This window comes from Erithacus rubecula, assembly GCF_903797595.1.
Source record: "Erithacus rubecula genome assembly, chromosome: 3".
Lineage (NCBI taxonomy): Eukaryota > Metazoa > Chordata > Aves > Passeriformes > Muscicapidae > Erithacus > Erithacus rubecula.
In genome coordinates, this window is record NC_136689.1 from 41465906 (window position 1) to 41485228 (window position 19323).

A 19323-nucleotide genomic window follows, 5' to 3' on the forward strand; every position below is an offset into this window, starting at 1 on the left:
TTTTTTTACCTTAGTTACCTTAGCAATGTTAATTTTTATCTTCTTATTTTCTCTCCATCTTATTTTTATCTTATAAAGAGATATGAGATTTTTTTTGACTGCAGTCTCACAAAGGAAGCTTCTTTCTTCACCACATCAAAACTTTCCATTTTTATTACCTTTTGAGGAATTTTCTAACAAAACATGGGGTTCAATTAATGGTGATACTTTAAAGGTGGAAATACATTCCTCATCTGTTCAAAATTACTTGTTATCCACCCCTGTGATTAGGCAGACACTAATCTGAACTGCTCTGCTAGACATGGGCCATGCATGTACATGCTTCTCGTACAAAATTCTATTTTACTAACAAAAGGATGTGTCTTCAGTATGTATTTTTCTACTGCATGCAGTAGGTACAATAGTTGCCTGCTTAGCTGCCACACAATAGAAATCTGAGTTTCATTTGAATTTTCAAGGTTGTTGAAAGCACCTTTAGTATTTTCATCTTCTCCCTTCCTTTTAATTTTTTTTCCTCTCCATACGCATGCCAGCCTCCAGCAGAGCCTGAAAAAAGAGGAAAGAAGAAAAGAAGGGGTGGAGAGAAAAAATAAATTTAAAAAGCCAGCAAGGTGTCCTTAGCGTTTCCCTGCACCTGGAACTACTCATCCTGGTTTCACGCAGTGCCGTTGCGGGCGGTGAGGACCCAGGGAAAAAAAAAAAAAAAAAAAAAAAAAAAAAAAAAAAAAAAGAAAAAAAAATTAAAAAAAAAAGGAAACCCCGCGATTTCGCGCTGTGCGGCGCGAAGGCACAAAGAGAACGGGAGGCGCTGTGGGGAGGGAAGGAGGGGTTCCCCGGAGGCGGGGCCGGGCGGGGGCCGGGCCGCGGGGCCGGCGGCGGAGCGAGAGCGGCAGGGAGAGCGGCAGCGGGAACAGCAGCGGGAGCCGCCATGGAGCCGGGCGCACGGCGCGGCCGCCCCGCCGAGGAGCCACCGCGGCCCGAGGACGAGGAGGTGGATCCCCGCATCCAGGTGAGGCCGGCCTGCCTTCCGAGGGGCGGCTGCGCTTCTCAAGTTCATTGTCGTGTGTGTGTTACGGCTGCGTGTAATAATGGTTGCCTTTTATTTCATTGCTTTTGCTGCGTATGTGCATACATACATATATATGTATGCATACATACACACATATATATGTATGTATACATACACACACGCATAGACACACACACACATATGTATATACATATATATATATATGTGATTTTTTTTTTTTTTATTTCCCCCCCCGGAGCAGCCGCGGGTGTCCCGGCGCCGCGGGGAGCGCAGGAAGCGCCCCCGGAGCGCCCCAGCCCTTTGTTACCCCGGGCATCGCTCTGCTGGGCGTCCCTCCTTCTCCTTTTCCTCCCGAAATTCTCCCCCCTCCCCTTTCTAGTTTTGACCATGACAGCGTGACCTTGCTCGTGCAGCGGAGCTGCTGCTTAGAAATTCATCAATGCGGGAAAACGTAGGTTTTTAAATTTTGCTTCGTTATTCCCATAGTTTTTTTTTTTTTTTTTTTTGTTTTGTTTTTTTTGGTTTTTTTTTTTTTTTTGTTTCTTGTAAAAAGGAGATTTATGGTGCTTCCTCTCCGTGAATGCCTTCTGCAATGCTTTTTATTCTTGCGTGGTTTCTAAACAAAGCTTTTCTCCCCAAAATCATGTCTCGACCAATAGCTTGGTGCAAACTTGAAGCACGCTGTGGTCTCTGAAATGAAATGTATTTTTAGGTCTCTGCAGATTTATGGCTTTTGCCTCCAGCGTTGCTGGGACTGTTTGTCATGAATGAATATAACACGTGTGTACATTGCTGAGAGGATCCTTGGCATAGGTCCCTGCTCGCTGTAATTGTCATTCTTTTCTCCATCGTGAGCATTTCGTTTTCCGGGGCTGTGCAAAGCAATGGCAAAATTCTCAAAACATGGTTATACAGAGCGAGGCCCTCAGCCAAAAGCTGGCCTGGTACTGCCCTGATTTTAAGAGGCTGAGCTTGGTTGGTGTCTATTGATCTAATTTTGGCCTTAGGTTCTTCAGCTTGCAACACGTTTCCACATATACAATTTCTGAATTGTTGGCAAAACAATTGTTTTTGTCAAGTTTTCTTGTTTGGTTTGAAAAACAGGCTGCTGTGTCTACTTCCGTGAGAGCCATCAGGTTTTGAGCCTTACAGTAAGACACAATTAGGTAATTTTTGGATGAGTGTTTGTTTCAGACAACATGGATACCCAAATAGTTATTTTCCAAATCCTTGGAGTAAGAAATGAAATATGACCACTGAGGATAAGAGAGCTAAACTGTTGTAATTAATTCTTTTCTGGTTGTAACCAGAGTCATTCTTGTAGTCTAGTGGGAAACTGCTCAAGTGACAATCAATTTACAACGTTCAGTTTGTACAGCAAAACATTTCAAGGTGTATTCTGTTACACTCATTGACTATTAAATAACAATTAAATTGGAGAACACTCCTGTTAAAAATCTTACAGTCTCACATGATGGAACATGTTATCAGATCTGCTCCTGAAGGTTGCTTTTTGTGGTGAGAAAGTAAGAATGAGCTTTATTTTTACAGTAACTTCATTCATACCTCCTCTAGTACATATTTATTCAAAGGATTTAACGCCTTTGTTTCTGCTGTTAAGGCATCAAAATGTTGGCAGGAAGGCAAATTATATAAACATAATTGTATGTCCCATTGATTGTGTTATAAAATGGTTTGCCAAAATCCAGTATAAAATGCCACTCATGTGTCAAGATGTGTTTTTTATCAGTTCTGTCCTTTCACTGCATGGCTCCTGTGATAGTACAAACTTTATGCTAATCTTACAGGGTGGGTGTGTCTGTCTGCCCAGTGCCTTCCTGATACTGACTACATTGATTAACAAGACAGAGCTTACTGTACCTTGTGTTTGTTTGTAATAGTGAAGAAGTAGCCAGAATAGGAAATGTGTTGCCTAAACATAAAATTGTAGAGCTTCTCTGATTATTTTTTCTTTTAAGTAGCAAAGTAAAAGCCAGTGGCAAAGTTAAGCTAAGTATGTCAAGGTTTCCTCTTTTCACTGAATTTGTTAGCCAAAGGCCTTGTGAGCTTTCAGTGGGGATGCTGTATGAGCCTTCTCAGACATGTTTTTTTCCCCTGATTTCTTATTATGTATCTGACTTTCTTTCCTTCTAGGGGGAGCTAGAAAAACTGAATCAATCCACAGATGATATCAATCGCAGAGAGACGGAGCTGGAGGTAGAGAATTTATCCTTACATTTTTCTTTTGTGTGTGTTGGATTCTGTGGACAAAAGGACAGTGGTTTTGAGTAGGTTTCCTCCTGAATTTGTGCATCCTGAATGGTAATTTTGCAGCAAGAATCTGGTGGTGATTTTTTAAAAAAGTATGAATTGACCTAAGAGCTGGAAAGAAAGGGAAAAGGTAGAGGTATGCTGACAGTGTAAAAAACCCCTGTGAGGAGAACCTCACACACAACCACTTCCAGAACTTAGTTTTAGGTTTTGACAGTAAGCTTAGACAAGTTTTACTTTTACAGGTCACTGTTATGTGTTTGTTGATTATAGACAGGGAAAGTTTATTTGGTTAAAAGGTTTTTGCCATATACAGTTGTCTGCCAGGATCTTCTCTTTGGTGGCTGTTAGAGGTTTTTTTAGCTTGTTATCTTTGCTTTTTTTTGTCATCACTTCCTGAGTAAGGAAGGCGATGAAGGAAAGTTGGAATGAAAGACTTCCTGGTTATGCAGAAAGGTTTTTGTGGATACTTAAAAATCTAATAGCTAGTTCTGAAGAAATCGTTTCTAATTCCCAAATTTGAGCTACTTGTAATTATTATGAAAGGCTGGACCTTATTGATCTAATAGTGAAGCAAAACAAACTGTCCAATTTGTGTGTCTAAATTTTCTTTTGTTTGCAAAACAAAGAAGATAAACACAGTAGAAGTATAACATGAATATGCTGCTAAAGAGAAGCTGGCATGCAATATGAACTTACATCCTAAAGAATTTTGGTATCATTACAAGGTTTTGAATACTGTATCAAGACATGCTGAGATTGCAGTGAGGAACATACTATAAAAGTACATCTGTAGATTTCTGTCTGTACATTCAAAATGTCTGTGTCTGGTTTGTTTGTTTTTTAATTTTTAACTTTTTTTTTTTTCTTTGTGTGTGTCTTTTCATGAGATTGATACCTCAAGCATGGAGTGGTTCTTGGTAGAATTTTAAAATACTGGAGTATGTACTGAGAGCACTGAACAGAAAATGGGTTATGATCTTTGGAAACAAAGCAGCCTTGTCTTGTAGCTTTTTTTCTTCTCCCCACTTGTTTGTATTTTCTGTAATTTGTGGCATGTAAACCACAAATTTCTTGATAAATCAACTTTGTTAAATGGGGAACTATGCAAAATTAAACCATATTTTTACTGTGAAAACTGCTCCGTGTCACTAACATGATTGAAATTTTATGAGTGAACTTTAAAAATCAGTATTCTAGTCTGCAACAGTAGCAATTAAATGGACTTCAGGAATCTTTATATAGATATATTGAAAAAAAAATCATTATATGTATCTTTTCAGTCTCCTTATTTCATGCTGAGGTACTGAAATTGAAAGATGGTGTTATGGATAGTTGCCTGGATTTCATTAATTTTTTCACAGCCTTGCACTGAGGACATATTATGAAGCAGATGGAATAGTAATAATAATGCAAAGGCATCCTCATGAAATAAATCCCAGTGACTTTAAGATGGGATTTTGCTGCTTGATTAAAATTATTCATGTGATCAAGTGTTTGTCGAGCCTGCAGATTTGTAGCTACTGTGTGTGTGATGTGCTGAGCCTGGTAGAGGCTGAAAGGCTCCTGGAAATATAACTGGAAATTAAAGAGGAGAATTCCAAATTAGCTTGGTCTTACATTGTTCCTTACTCACCCTAGTAAATACCAGGTGTTAGATAGGTATAAATCTTATAATCATTCTCTGCACTTTGCCATTAGGTGTTTACTGCAGATCTGCCTGCAGTGCTTACTTTAAGCAGTTTTTAATGGAATTAAGGTGAAATACCACTGAGAGTATGCTTTCTTGAATGTTTCCTCTTCACTTTTCATCCAAAAATCTTACTGGATGGATACCAATTTGTGGTATCATTGCAACTGCATAATTTTTAATCCATGAAGATTTTCATTACATTTGATCTGCTTAAATATTGAGGGCAAATGCAGATGGATGATGTAAGCAAGGCTTGATTTATATACAGGTTGATAAATACATTTTAAATGGACTTAAAACCTTTTTAGGGAAAGGAATAAAAAAATCCCACAGTGCCCAGTGCTTGTGGTTAGCAGAAAATCTCTGCATTCATAGTCTAGACAAGAAAAGAAAGATTTGCCAAGCAGCCTCACAGGATAAATCCGGAGTTTGGAAGGAGGAGTTTGGAATTGGTATCATTCTGCTTCAAAGGCTTCCAGAATCCATGAATGCTGTCGGAAATGTGTGCTTCTCGGAGAGCCATGCTGAGTTTCCCTTTGAAGATTTGCACTTTTGGCTCTTTTTAGCTGCTTTGGGTCCTTCTTGCTACCCCTTCCTAGTTTGTGGTGCTCCTGCTATATTTTATTGGAAGAAAGATGTGTGGGGGTATTTTTTAACTAGACAATGGAGTTATATTTGTCCTGTTTTGCTAGTATCATTTTCTTCATATTTTCAATATCTTTAATGGGAGCATAGATGTATCATTAAATTATTTAGACCACAAGTTGCTGACTGCCAGCTTCCTGTAGCATTACTTTGTGGTCCATACATTCCCACTGTTGATTTTTTTCCCCAGAATCTGAAAAAGCAACTTTGAAGGAAGTTCAGAAAAAGACACCCATGTTTTTGTGACTTGATGTACTCTCTGATAAGCAGGGTAACCTTGTGGCATCTGATTTCTGCAAGACTGTTCTGGGCTTCCTGTATGTAGCTTTGTGTGAGTCGCTCTGAGTGGGACTGCTGGCTCTCTCCAGTTCCCATTAACTGGAAAAAAAAGGCTTGTTAAATCCTTCTAAACCCAAACTTCTGTTCTTGCTGTGCCTCAGGTCTGCATCTGCAGAATTTAAGTAATAATGCTGCGTTACCCAGTGGAAAATGTTTTAGGGCTGAATTCAGTAGAGGCTCCTAGAATTTTGATTGGTGTAACCACAGGAATGTCCATGTTTGAGCAATGTAGAAAATACTGGTGTCTACTTCTTACAGAGGTGTTAAAATGGGGAATTCTGTTTTAAGTTGCCCATTCTGATGTTTCTTTTAAGTTCTGCACTGAAACTGCCATACAATCTGTTTTTAAGCTGAACAGCCTGGGGTTTTTAATCTTTCAAAAGAAGTTCTGCACCCATACCACCTGTGAGAGCACTGGATATACATGCATGGCATGACTTGGACAGATACATTGAATTTGGCTACATCTATTCTTTTACTTGGAAGAATTACTCATTTTTTGCTCTTTTGACCCATGCTATTAAACCCTGAAGAAATCTCCTGACCTGCTGATGCTCGCAGCCTGTTGAGGAGTTGCAGAGCTGCTGAAGGGCACTGAGTGGCTGGTGGTTATATGTTGTGTTAATGTATTGCCTGTTAATGAATCTTTGATTAGACTTGATTTAAAATCCATAATGCTGCTCGTACTAAGTGCAACACTGAGTGTTACTGACACAGCAGAAGGATGATAAGGGTTCTCTGGGGGATTTAACACTTGGCTTCTCTAATGTCCCTGTTTATGTTTGAAGTGTCTGTGAAGAGCTGGGGGAAACATCTTGCAGGGGAGATTTTGGCCAAATGCAAAAGGTTTTTTCCTGTTTATTGGAAACGCATCTCCATCTGAACTCACACCAGGAGCTGTGAATGTACTTAACAAATGTGCAGGATTTGCCTGTCCAGCCAGCTCATGCAGGGCTTGGACTGGCTCTGAAAGTACAACTCAGCTGTAACAAATTAACTCGGGGACCCTCTGGCAGCATTGAGGGGAGGGGAAATGCAGCACATACCATTAAAGTTACCACTGGAATCCCAGCTATCCCAAATGTGGTTTTTGTTAGAGAGAGTTTTTTGTGTTGCTGGAGCTATGAGCTCGCCAGTGTTTGTTCATGGGAGATACTGCACAGGAAAGCTGGAGCTGAACAGTGCTGCATTCAGCTGTGCTCATTGTTAGAGGGCCTGGTTGGGATCCTTCTTGTGTGCTTGCCTGGATCCTCTAGTCCTGATCTACACGACTTTGTGTTACTGTTAGTCCTGGATTTATCATAAAGGTCACCCTGGGTTGTTTTAGGAAATAAGGAAAGGGGTTTTTAAGCTGTGGCACTCTTTGGCTTGTGAGCCTTGTCAGCGTTTGAACCCCTCTCGGGAGGGGAAGGACTTTTAGTTGTGGTTTAACCCCAGCTGGCTGCTAAGCATGACACAGCTCCTTGCTCCCTCCCTGCCAGTGGGATGGGAGGGAGAACCAGAAGAGAAGTGAGAAAACCCGTGGGTTGAGATAGAGACAGTTAAGTAAAGCGAAAGTTACACACACAAGCAATCAAAACAAGGAATTAATTCACTGCTTCCACTGGCAGGCAGATATTCAGATGTTTAGAATTGCTTCTTCCTTCTTCACTAAAATGCTTGGTTTTAGGAAAAAAACCTGAGCTGTTGACCCTGTTGCACATAAAATATGTAAGTAGATTTGAAAAACAAAATCCTCCATCTTTCAGGTTTTAGAAAAATGATCTCTCGGTGTCTGGAATCTCATTCTGAGCACGCCTGCTTGGTTTGAGGAGACACCTATCTGTGGAAACATCCGCCACCTTATCAGTATCCCTGTGCAGCATTTTCCAGTGTCCACAAAAGAATGCAGAGATAAGGGCAAAGCAGCTCACTGGCTGGTGTTCCTGCTGGCTTTTGAAGGAGGATGTACATGGATGATGGATTTGTCCAGCACTATCAGGATTTGGAAATATTTCCACATCTCTTTATGATCTACTTGCTTCCATAGGAAATGGCTCCTGTGTGTGAATTACTTGTTGTTTTGCCTTCTGCTTTCATCCAAGGATGAGTAACGGAAGTTTTCTTCCTCTGCTGTGGCTCTGGAAAGATTTTGTCAACTGAGTCAAAGGGCTTTACTTGATTCATGTTCTTGAAGAGGAGATGGGTTAGCCTTAGAGAGAAGACGTTAGGTGGAGAAATCTTGCATTGGAAGGAGCACCCAGTACCCTCCCATGCCTGCTTTCTTCTCTAAGAAATTCTTCTTCTACAAAATTAAAAAACATTCATAGTAAAAAGTATTGGTAGTCTCAGATTGTAACTGTCTGTAAGCAGGAGGTTAGAGCAACTTTCAGGTACTGATTTTTAAATTGTTCTTAGATGGCAAATTAGTAGCTGCCTAAAAAAAATAAACCATAGACTTTCCTTATCCCTTAAAACTTGAGATAATACTTTTCCCCTTCCTTGCACTTTGTTTTTAAAGTTTGGCTTACTTGAATTGCTCAGGTACCAAAGAGATGCTAAAAGTGTCTTTAACCGGTTGGATGCTTGAGATTTCTGAGCACACCTTGTTTGGTGTGGATGTGTGATACTGATGCCGGTTTAGCTTGGAGATGAGCTTTTGCAGCTGGTAAGTCTTTGTAGCAGAGAAGATGGCTATGGATACTGTCAGCCTCTTGGAAATGGATGAAGCCTGTCTCTCAGTCAGCAGTTCCACTTCCCATGCACCTCTCATGCTTGCCAGAGGTTCTGCACACCAGACTGGCAGAACAGTCATGAGACAGCCTTTGTAAACAAAATTTAAATGTGCTTGGTACTAAGATGATTCAGACATGATTGATATGTAAAGCTCATTTTAAAAATAGAGTTGTTTGAAAATATGTTTCATTTGATGGGCAGAAATAGTTATTTTCTTGTCTGGCGTCTAACACCAGATCATCACCATCATGAGTTCATCTCTCATGAGTGAGGAAAACAAGCATGCTTTTTTTCTCTGACAGGTGCAGTATAGGTTGAAAATTGGATTTTAGTTTTTTCCCTACATCTGGGAATGGATCTTCAAAATGTAATGATGACCTGTCCTTAAGTGTGGTCCCTCTTTCTGGTGCAGTATCAAAAAGCTGCCCAATAGCAGGTCACTGGAAACAAAGTCTGCTTTTAATAATGAACTATTGCAGCAAAACTATGTATGGGGTAGAGGTCTGGCATGCTCCCTAAGACAGTGCTAGTGAAATCTCTTTTGAAAGAAAGTGCTGAGGATTTCCAGGGAGAAAGTTGATGAGCGTGGAGCTCTTTCAGCCATGGAGCAAGATGTTGAAACGTAAACTGCAGCTGCCCACGTGCTACAGTAAGTGCTCTGCCTGCTAGAGTGTTTATATGACAAACACCTAGGTAGTGAGAGTCTACTTAGTAAGGCTGTAATTTGAGTAAGAAACTTCTCCCTTCTCCTGCTACCTTTTTTTTTTTTTTTTTTTTTTTTTTTTTTTTTACCTCTGCAACACACATTGGGGATGAAGTGATAAAGTGCCTTAATCGGCTTTTGTTCAGCTTGGAAAAGGTTTAATCATCATCTCATTTGAGCAAGTAGGAGTGAAAAAACATTGAAAGCTGACTGGTTAACATTTTCAATGTCACCTTTCTATTTTGAAAATCAGAAGCAATGATTTCTTAAAAATGATCACAGAAGATTAGGAGTGACTAGTGGGGGAAAACATGTTTTTAAAATGTCAGGGTGTTTGAGATGTCTCATGTCAGTTGCATTGCTTCTGTTAGAGTCTGTGTATGTATTCAGTGCAGTGATGAGAAAAGCAGAATGTGTTTTAAAAAACAAAAAACCCAAAACATAAAAACCCACCCATAAATGGTGAGTGTGACTCACATATTACCTAAGGCTGCTGTTATCAATGAATAGCATTTCTGCTGGAATGAATTATCTTCCAAGAAACTGAAAAACAGAAACTAGAGATTGAGGACTGTGCTAGAAAATTTCTGTGGCATATGCTGCACTGTCTTGATTTTGCTCACTACAAGTTGCAGGAATTGACATATTTTCCTGTCTGTTATCCATGTGTGCTAGATAAATGTCTAAATGAAGCAAGACACTGGCAGTTAAATATTAACACTTGTATGGAGAGGCAAGCTGTGCCAGAGGATTTGTTAAGTAGCTTGAAAATGTTGTGGTTGTATTTCTGACATGGATGTAGGACTTAACCCTGTGCAGGGGACATGGATGAGCTGCAGTGATGTGCTGTTCTGAGCCTCTAAGTCTTGGTTGTGTGTGTCCTTACAGAAAACACCATTAAAAGGATTTATAGCTTTGAACCACTTCACATGTGGGTTGAAGGGTCTCACTGACAGTAACATGGGAAGGCAGACTTAAAACAGTGAATTAAATCAATTCCCAAGTCACTTCCTTGACCGTAGGCCCATTCATTTCCCTGAACAACAGATGTACTTCTGATGTCACGTAAGGAGTGAGTGCACCAAGCCCAGTACTGCTGGTGCAATTGCCTTGGTGCTTCTGACCTCCCCATTTTCAACATGAAGTGTAAAAATAGCTGCTGCACCTGTAGCTCTTTCTCAGAGTTTCCCAGGCTAACCTGCCAGGGGAGTTTTGTGCTGTCCCAAGGGTGATGATGTGTTTTGCAGATGCTCTGCCAGCCCATGGCAGAGCCCACATGCCTGCAAAAGGTGTTGGAGCCTACAGGCTTGTGTTCCTGACTGGCAGGAGCCTGAGAATAAATGCCACCTAAAATGTTGTGATGGATGATACAGATAGAAAGTTCTGGGGTGTTTTGGTTTTCATTATTGTTCTTCTCTGCAAGAATGAGGGTGGTCAAACCTAAATTGAACCTGGAAAGAAGAAATAGTCATCTTTGGAAGAAAATGACAAAGTGGAATTTTACACCAGTGTGTTTTTCAGCTGAAGCTTCCTGTTCTGTGTAACTAACTATTGTGTGGAGTTGTGCTCATGAGCAGATGTGTATTTCACTTTTTGTGCAAGACCTGTGCTTCAGGCACCAGCTAGAGGAGCACCTGGAGTTCAGTAATTTATATCTGCTTTAACTCGTCAGAGTTAAAGGGAAAGGAATGGGTACAGAAGTTGCTGTTCATTTAACTGCTTTGTTCTTAGTGTCTTTTGGTTTTTGTTTTGTTTCTTTAAACTCCATGTGGGGACTCACAATGTTTTTCCTGTTGGATAAGAGATATATATATATATATATATATATATGTATACATATAATTAAAAATATATATATTATATATAAATGAATAATATATATAATAAATAATATATAATTATTACATGAATAAATTTGGGGTAGATCTCCAAGCACAGGTTTGTAATGATGATTTCTTTGTTCCAAGTGCTTGTTTTACAAACATGGGAACTGAACTTTTTGATGCATCACTGCATAGGGCTTTTTTTACTTAAACTACTTGCTTTGTGTAACTAATATCCTTATATGCAGCTTTCACAAAGAGAGTGAAAAGAAATCTTCTGGCTCACTCATTTAGAAATGAGCTTTTAATTCTGTTCCTACACCTGCAGAGAATTTTTCTCTTTGTTAAATATACTTCAGTACTTAATATTTTTCTTGCAATATAGTCATCATGCTTGAAGTCTTTTTTCAGTTACTTATGAAACTCATTTTGGGCAGTGAACCAAGTATGGTCCAGTAATTTAATTTGAAATATTCAAATTCTTCTCACTCAGAAAATCATTGACTCGATAAATATTGTTTAAATGATACATTTCAGGTGTTCACTGAGAAATGAGATTATTGACTAGATTTGAGTTAATGAAATAATAAGTTAATGTCAATTTAATTCTCCATTTTTTACCTTGTTATCCATTTGAGTAATTCCTTAGAATAAAATGGAGTACCAAAGCTATTTGCCCTGGACTAAAATAATGCTGATGCTGGTTCAGGTTTTACATAACACTAAAAAGGAAGCAAAGAAGCTTTTACAGAAGTATGTTGCTTTTTTCTGTAAAAACTGATGAATTGTTGTATTTTTTTCCACTTTTGAGAGCATAGTGGCAGCTTGCAATGTATTTTAAATCTTCCAGTGAATAAGCAGTTTTGCATTCTAGAAATCCTCAACAATAATGACAAAACCCTCTTGAATTAGGACCCTTCTTCAAGCCAGCTGCTTCCTGATTACCAATGTGTCACTCCAGCAGTCTGCATAGATGCTACAGTCTAATTAGAGTTACAAGCCTTGTTGAGAGCTCACATGGCCCTTCCTCTTCATCTCTTTAAGTCCTGGGCCAGTTCCCAGCCTGATTTTGCATCAATATGCAATAATTTCATATATTTTGAGTCTGTGATGGATTCTGAGATTAAAATCTGAATCACTTTGCTTACATGTGTGAAAATTTCCATGGAGCACAGAAAATATTTTAATTGCTTTAGCTAATCATTTAAGGAGTGCAACTCATCCCATTTGGAAGTAGCTGGACTTTTTAAATATAGAAAATATTAACAGTGAAGTGGAGTGTAGGTGCCCTTCTCCATTGATAGAAACCATAGCTGAAAAGATGGGCTTTCTGTGCCAATTCCAGCTGATTTGCCAGCTAGGACCATGATCTATGAGATGTTTTTGCTATTGAAGTCCCTCTCAGAACTGCTGTTTGCCTCCTCAATGAATAAGTAATTTACAAGCAATTCCTCTCTGAGAAACCTTGCCAGAGGTAAAACATCTAGAACAGGCTGTTGTAGGCTTTATATAAAAGCTGTCCCTGAAAGACAAATATTTGATGTCCAGCGTGCTGGCTTTAGGATTTTACTCTTGGTTCCAGGGTTCCTCTGCTGAAAAATTCTGTCTTAGTCCAAATTCCAATAACTTTTGAATGTGTCAGCTCTTGTATGGGTCTGAAGAGAAACCTGAAACAGATAGAAATAATCTTTTAAAGCTCTAATCTGCCTTTGTCCTTTCTTTCCTTCCTGCAACATTTTGAAGGATGCACGCCAGAAGTTCCGCTCTGTGCTGGTGGAGGCAACAGTAAAACTGGATGAACTGGTGAAGAAGATTGGAAAAGCTGTAGAAGACTCTAAACCTTACTGGGAAGCTCGGAGAGTGGCCAGGCAGGTAAGAACTTTCTGCCTTCTAAGCTTGTGGTGGTAGTTGGAGGGCAAACACTGCTGGTGTTGCTTTCCTGCTGTTAATAACACGCTGAGCAGGTGCACTTGGCTGGCACTGGTCTGTGTCTTCAGTTGTGTGTCAGCCATGGGAATTCATGGCAAAATGGATTTCTTCACAGCCACAGCTGCACCTGCTCTTCAAACTCAGAACAGCGACAGCAGAAACAATAGCAAAAGACTAGTTCTCTTCTCCCATTATAAATGGCCTTTCAGAGCCCTAATCTTTCCTATCAGTAGTTGTACTTATTTTGAAAATACAGTGTAGACTTTGTGTATCTGGTTTATCTTCTTAAAGCAAAATGCTCAGCAGCTAAATGGCTGCAGCTGGAAGCTGCAGGTAAAAAGGCTGGAGCAGGGCAGGCTTGGGGAAGCCCACAGGGTTTGGTGCTGATTGGGTTGTGATGAAGTAGGAATGTGCTAAATGTGGCTCTGAAGTGTTTTGGTTTGGGGACAAACTGAGCTCAGCTTGATTATTGATAGGCCTGTGTAGCTCAGGGAGGGGTGAGGTGTGGAAGGAATAGTGTGACCTGCTGGATGAAGAGAAAGCCAGAAAGCTTGTGATGTGTCAGGCAGTATCTCATTTTAGAGAAAAAGCTGCTGAGAGTTGACTGTGTGGTGGCTTAGGCAGTGCTTCTGCTGGGTGTTTGTGGTGGGGCTTGCTGGTGTGTGAGGCTTCTTATTTTTTCCCCAAGGGAAATATGTTCCTGGTTACTATTTCTGTTTTCTCTTGAGGCAGGGAGAGTCAGGAAGAACTGCCTATAGCTGCTACTTTGGTGTTTGTCTGGAAGGATGTGTGGGGTGGCATATGTGGCTGGGTAGCTGAGATATGATGGTGTTCAAGGGAAGAGGGAGAGATGGGGTGGCATGTGTGAAATACATGAAAACTGCAGAAGGATTTTGTTCATGAAAGTAAGTAGAGGGATGAGAAAAGTGGAGTAGCTGTGTGCCAGGAGGCAGAGTAAACTCTCAGGGTAAGAGGAGGGGGGAGGGAAGAGAATGCATCCTCAGAACAGCACACAGACAAGGAAGGAATGAACAAGCTTCATTCCCTTGAAAGTTGATGAAGCAGGGACTGGATTGATGGGATGTGGCACACAAGATAATATGTGACTATGTCAGTGCTTTAAATAGCATAGCATTGTTTGGAGGCACTGTCTCAAGTGATGGGGATGAGTTGTAGGGGCTATTAGACTTAATCCTGCAGACTAGGAGCAGTGTGGCAAGTAGGTAAACTCTACCCTGCTTGCTGTGCTTGGAAGTATCTACCTCTCATCTGTAACTGCTCTGAAACCCTGCTCAGGAGGACTGTGGTGTGTGCTAGAGATAAACCAGTGGTGAGCTACAGAAGTTGTAAAGCTGCTAAAAACCAGTTGTGAGCTACATACTGTGTAAACTAGTATGTGCAGTTTGGAAAAACAATCCCTGCAGCCCTGCCTTGAGCATGATCTTATATTACTATTGAGCAGCTGGGTAAGGCACAGCATGCACAGGACTTCAAGGGTTACACTTGGAAAAGTTAATGGTGGAAGCACACACTTTGTAGGCCAGAAAAAAAAATAAAATTAGAAGATCAATTGGCTTTGAGGTTTGTAACATCACAAACTCAGAGCAGTGAACTTTGCCCTCTGTTCTGAAGCTGGCAGCAGATTATGTTCTGGAATTGGAATTCTGTATTGTTGTGTCTCTGCTACCCGTGAAATCCATTCAGTCATTCTGGTTCAAAGGCACTTTGCAAGACCAATAAGAAACCCAAGCTCCTGAAGGTCCTTAAATTAATAGAATCATTGCCAGAATCACTGCTCCAGTAGTAGGCTTTGTAGAGGAAACTGTATTTTTCTCCCAATCCATTTTGTCACTAGGTACATTCAAATGCTGTTTATCCCAGATCTGTTTATTTGCTATGCATTTAATTTTCTTTTAATTATTTGACAGCATTTTATTTTAAAGCAGGGGGTGGCCTTCTAGCCACTCACTTAACTTTTATTTTTCATTTTGTGTATTGAATCTGGCCATGGAACAGAGTTCCTGCTTTGTATCTGCTCAGCAGACGAAGGTAGAAGATGGTCTCCGGTTTCCTTTTCTCCCTTTTCCTAATAGTGTCTTAAAATAGAAAATGTGAGGGCCAAGAGGAATGCAAGCATTGAACTATGGTGAATCTAGCTAGAAGCTGGGAGGTTGGAAAGATTGGTGCCAATCATGAGTAAAGTACCTGCCTAGGGAGTTTTTTTTTAAGTTTTAATTAAATCTAGAGAAGTTCCACTTAACTGGGAGCAAATGCACTATGATAAAGCATGGAGAAGAGGTGAATAGGTAGGGAGGTATGAAACTGGAGGAATGTACAGAGTATTGACATGGTTAGGTGCCAGTTTGCATTTCTCTTTTTACTTTGGTTTGCAAAACTGTCAAGAAATCATGGGAAGAGCCTGTTATTTTTTCCCATTTAAATTAATAACATCTAACCTATGAAGAATTGTCTTCCTCCTCCTGTCTTTACAGTTATATTGGAGCCATTAGGCAACTTCCAAAAATACAGGTACAAGGTTCTTGGGGGCTGAAACAGCCTTAATTAAACAATAGGGGAAAAATGAGTGACTCTACTGGTAAGAGAAAGGGAAGTGTAAATTCCTGCTTGTTGTTCTCACTAAAGGGAAGTAAAAATGAGGCCTATAAATTTTAAGCCTTTTGGAAGTACAGAATTGCATAATTAATGACTCAGTTTGGCAGAAATGCAGGAATTGTCCAGAGTTACTTGTGTTTAGGATGTCAGCTGCAGGGTAAGTTACCTGATGCAAGCTGGATTAAATCACATTGAGGAGCTTGCTTTCACTTGGCACCAGCACGAGTCTCTTTTGAAAATACTTGTTTCATCTATTAAGATAAAACCCATTAAGAAGGTATGAGGGCAGTGATGTGGGGTCATCAAAAACTGAAGTATGACACTGGAGAAGCCTTAGGATCTTGAGCCCTTTTGTCTGCTCACCCTTATCCCCATCTTGTGCAATCCTGTGTTGGCAGAAGATAGGGAATTCAAAACAAATTAACTCTCTTATGCAAAAGTCCTGTAGGATCTTGTTTGTGGAATGTTTGCCAAGAGAGCCATGGCTTGGCCTCTCTCAGGGTGAAACTTTGCTTTACCAGAACACTGGTCCCTTAAGTGTTACAATCTGAGCACTTTGCCCTCTGGAGTGGTGGCACAGGGAGTCAGGATGCTGCCTGCTGGTACCAAAGCAGTAATATTTGGCTTTTGCTGAGACTCAAATGAGGTCTAGCTAATAGTCTTGCTCATGGAGAGTTCATGTAGCTTCTGCCAAGACAGAACTGTTGTGACTCCTCATTTGGTACAGAAGTGGGCCTTTTGTGTTGATTTCAGGCACACCTTACTGTTTTGGAGCATTTTGATTCCAATTTGTTGTTTAATAGAATTTTGAAGTACTAGTACTGCATTTTTTGTTTGGCATATTGTCTTTTCATGTTGTTCTTATGCAGGAATGCCCATGTTTGGTGAAAGAGCCTTGGCACATAAAGGATTGTGCATGTACACAAGCAATGCCCAGATTGCAGGAATATGAAATTCCTGTAATCTAGAAGGTGACCCAGGTTCTAAATGTTCAGAAAATCAGTTTTCCCATGTCTGGATGGTGCTTTCTTCTTTTTTATTTTATTTTTTTCTATTAGTAGCTGGTTCCCTAGTTGACTAGTCAAAGAATTAGACTTTTCTTGCCCAAAGCTAATGGGGAAGAAGGGTGAAGCTGCCAAGAAACGTTAATATTGTAAACAGAAGTCCTGAGCCTCTGAGGTAAGGAGTGTCTTAAGCCCCTGTTGACTTAACATTTTACAGGGCTGGAGCTGGAAAGTGCCTATGCAATCATGTTCACATTAGTGTCTGAGCAAGTGACAGAGCTGGGAAGTGTGTTACCTCCCTGGTGACAGGATGCTGTGCAAAAGCAAGTGTGGTCTGGTGCATAAGTCACTGGGCTGGCAGGAGCTGATTTTGTGCTGCTGCATGGCACAGATGAATGACTTCATCTCTCTCTCAGTTCCCATGTAAAATGAAGCTGTCAAGCTGCTGTGAAGCTAAGTTCATTAAGGGAAGTAAAAACACTTTGGGGTCACTGGGTGAGAGGTACCTTTAGATCACTGCTATTCATACATCATCACTTTTGAACCCACAGACAAACTGTACAGGAGACAGGCCTTTCTGCTTTGCTTTTGCTGGAAAAAGAATCTGATAACAGTGTGTTCCCACCCCCACAAATAAAGAAATCCTTGCATTTTAGTGACCCTAACCTGACTAAAAGCCCTGGGAGTATTGCTTTTAGTTTAGTTTCAGCTTTTTTTTTTTGTTTGTTTGTTTGTTTTTGGTTCTTTTTAGTTGGTTGTTTTTTGTTTGATGGTGGGCTGGTTAGGTTTGATTTTGTGGCAGGATGAGGGGTTACATTTTATTGGCTCAAAGAGGGAATAGGTGAGGGTGCTTTGTTCAGCTTTAGTACTGAGCCTATTTGGAAGATACATGATTTTGATTAGTGATACTCTCTCTGCCCCTCTGGCCCCCTGCCTCATTTAGCTTTTACAAAAAAGTGTCAGAAAACTTGATTCAGGCCAAAATAGGTGAAAGATCGAGGCTAGGTCATACATTTACCTCTCACTAAAGAACCCACCTGTAGCATGTGTTCATACAGCAACATGTTGGAGGATATGCATGTTCTGCTTCCTCTTGGGTCCGTCTTCCTAGGTTCTACAACTAATTATTTTTTTCATGTTGTTGGCATCCTTAAGCAGCATTCTTTTATCTGAAAAGTCTTGGAAAAACCTGATGGAATGAGTATTCACAGTGACCCTTGTCCATTGATGTCCAGCCATACCCAAGAGGAAGAGCAGTTGATAGAAAAGTAGGGACAGCTGTCCCATCCTGTTCATTGCAACTTTTTATGTTGTAGAGCTCCTTTCTCTCACCTCACTAATAATCTTTTACTCATTTATGACTGGATTGCCACATACATGTGAAGAAATCAGCTGAGAGAATAAAGAATTATTTAGAGGTGAGCTTTCAGATATTCAGATCCTGCACCTCCATTCTGCTTGTCTTCACAAAACTAAGGGGAGCCCAGTTACCAGTGGGAAATTATTTCTTGTCTCAGATGTGAGTTTTGATGTGATTCAGTGAATTTTTTGTTCAAAGTGAATCAGGATGAAAAGCAGCTGCTGTAATCCTGCAGAACAGGAACGGAGGAGGAACTGAGCCACTTGGTGGTGAAGGTGGGAGGGGTGTAAGCAGATAAAAGCACACCTACCTAGCTGGAAGAGTCTTCCTCAGCAGATGAGACTGATACCCTTCTTTGTAGAGATCAAGCCAGTAAACGAACAGAACTTTCTGAGGTGGTCATTGCATGTCAGCTTCTAAGTGTGCAGCTTGAAATGTCTGAAAGTAGTGTGGCAATGATGGAAAGTTACAGATGGTAACTTCCTTAGCTCAGGAAACAAAAGCTTTTTAAATTCCTGTGACTTGGAGGTTCAAAACTGCTGAACATCCTGAAAGATTAATTAGGAACTGGAAACTGTGGTCTTGCCAGTGTCAATTCCTGCAGCACCCAGGTTTTCTATCCAAATTCACTCAGTGAATGAGAGCTAATGGGATCAAAGCACCAGCTGGCTTTGCTGGGAAAAGGAGGGCAGCATTGAGTGTGGATGACAGCTTCTGGGTCCAGTTCCAACAGTGGTAGATATCCAGGTCTTTCCCTCTGGTTCCCTGAATGTGTTATCCATCGGTATATTGACTTCCCATGGCATAAGGAATCTCCTCCATCCTACTTTTATGAAGTCTTGATGCCCATGCTTAGGACAACAAGGAGTTAAGACTAAGTTGTCTAATCTGGTAAGTTTATCTTGGCAAAAAAAAAAATAGGTGGAGGAAGAAGGAACTTGAGAAGCAAAAATTAAATGTCAGCAGAACTGTGACAGACTTGCATTCCTCTTTGGAGACTTGCCATGAAGCTAGTAAAAAGCAAAATTATTGGCACAGTTACAGTGGAACAACCAGATGACCTTTCCTGGCTGAAGGAGTGTTTCTGGTTAACTGTTTATAAACCAAATAACTATCATGTGGCTTCACATTTTGAAAGGAAGGAATACAGAAATTTGAAAATAAACTTTGACAAGCCTTCTGCAAATTCTCCTGTTTA

The 19323-nt window shown here is 40.4% G+C and overlaps 1 protein-coding gene across 1 annotated transcript in view; it reads left to right on the forward strand.

The window, feature by feature from the left end:
- The first annotated feature begins 887 nt into the window (after positions 1 to 887).
- SH3BP5 (SH3 domain binding protein 5) overlaps positions 888 to 19323 on the forward strand; it is a 50029-nt gene continuing 31593 nt past the window's right edge. Inside the window, exons 1-3 of the mRNA XM_079302040.1 lie at positions 888 to 1009; positions 3185 to 3247; positions 12963 to 13091. Of these exons, the coding sequence (XP_079158166.1) occupies positions 929 to 1009; positions 3185 to 3247; positions 12963 to 13091 (273 nt within the window). The 5' untranslated portion in view covers positions 888 to 928. The remainder of the gene's footprint in view (positions 1010 to 3184; positions 3248 to 12962; positions 13092 to 19323) is intronic.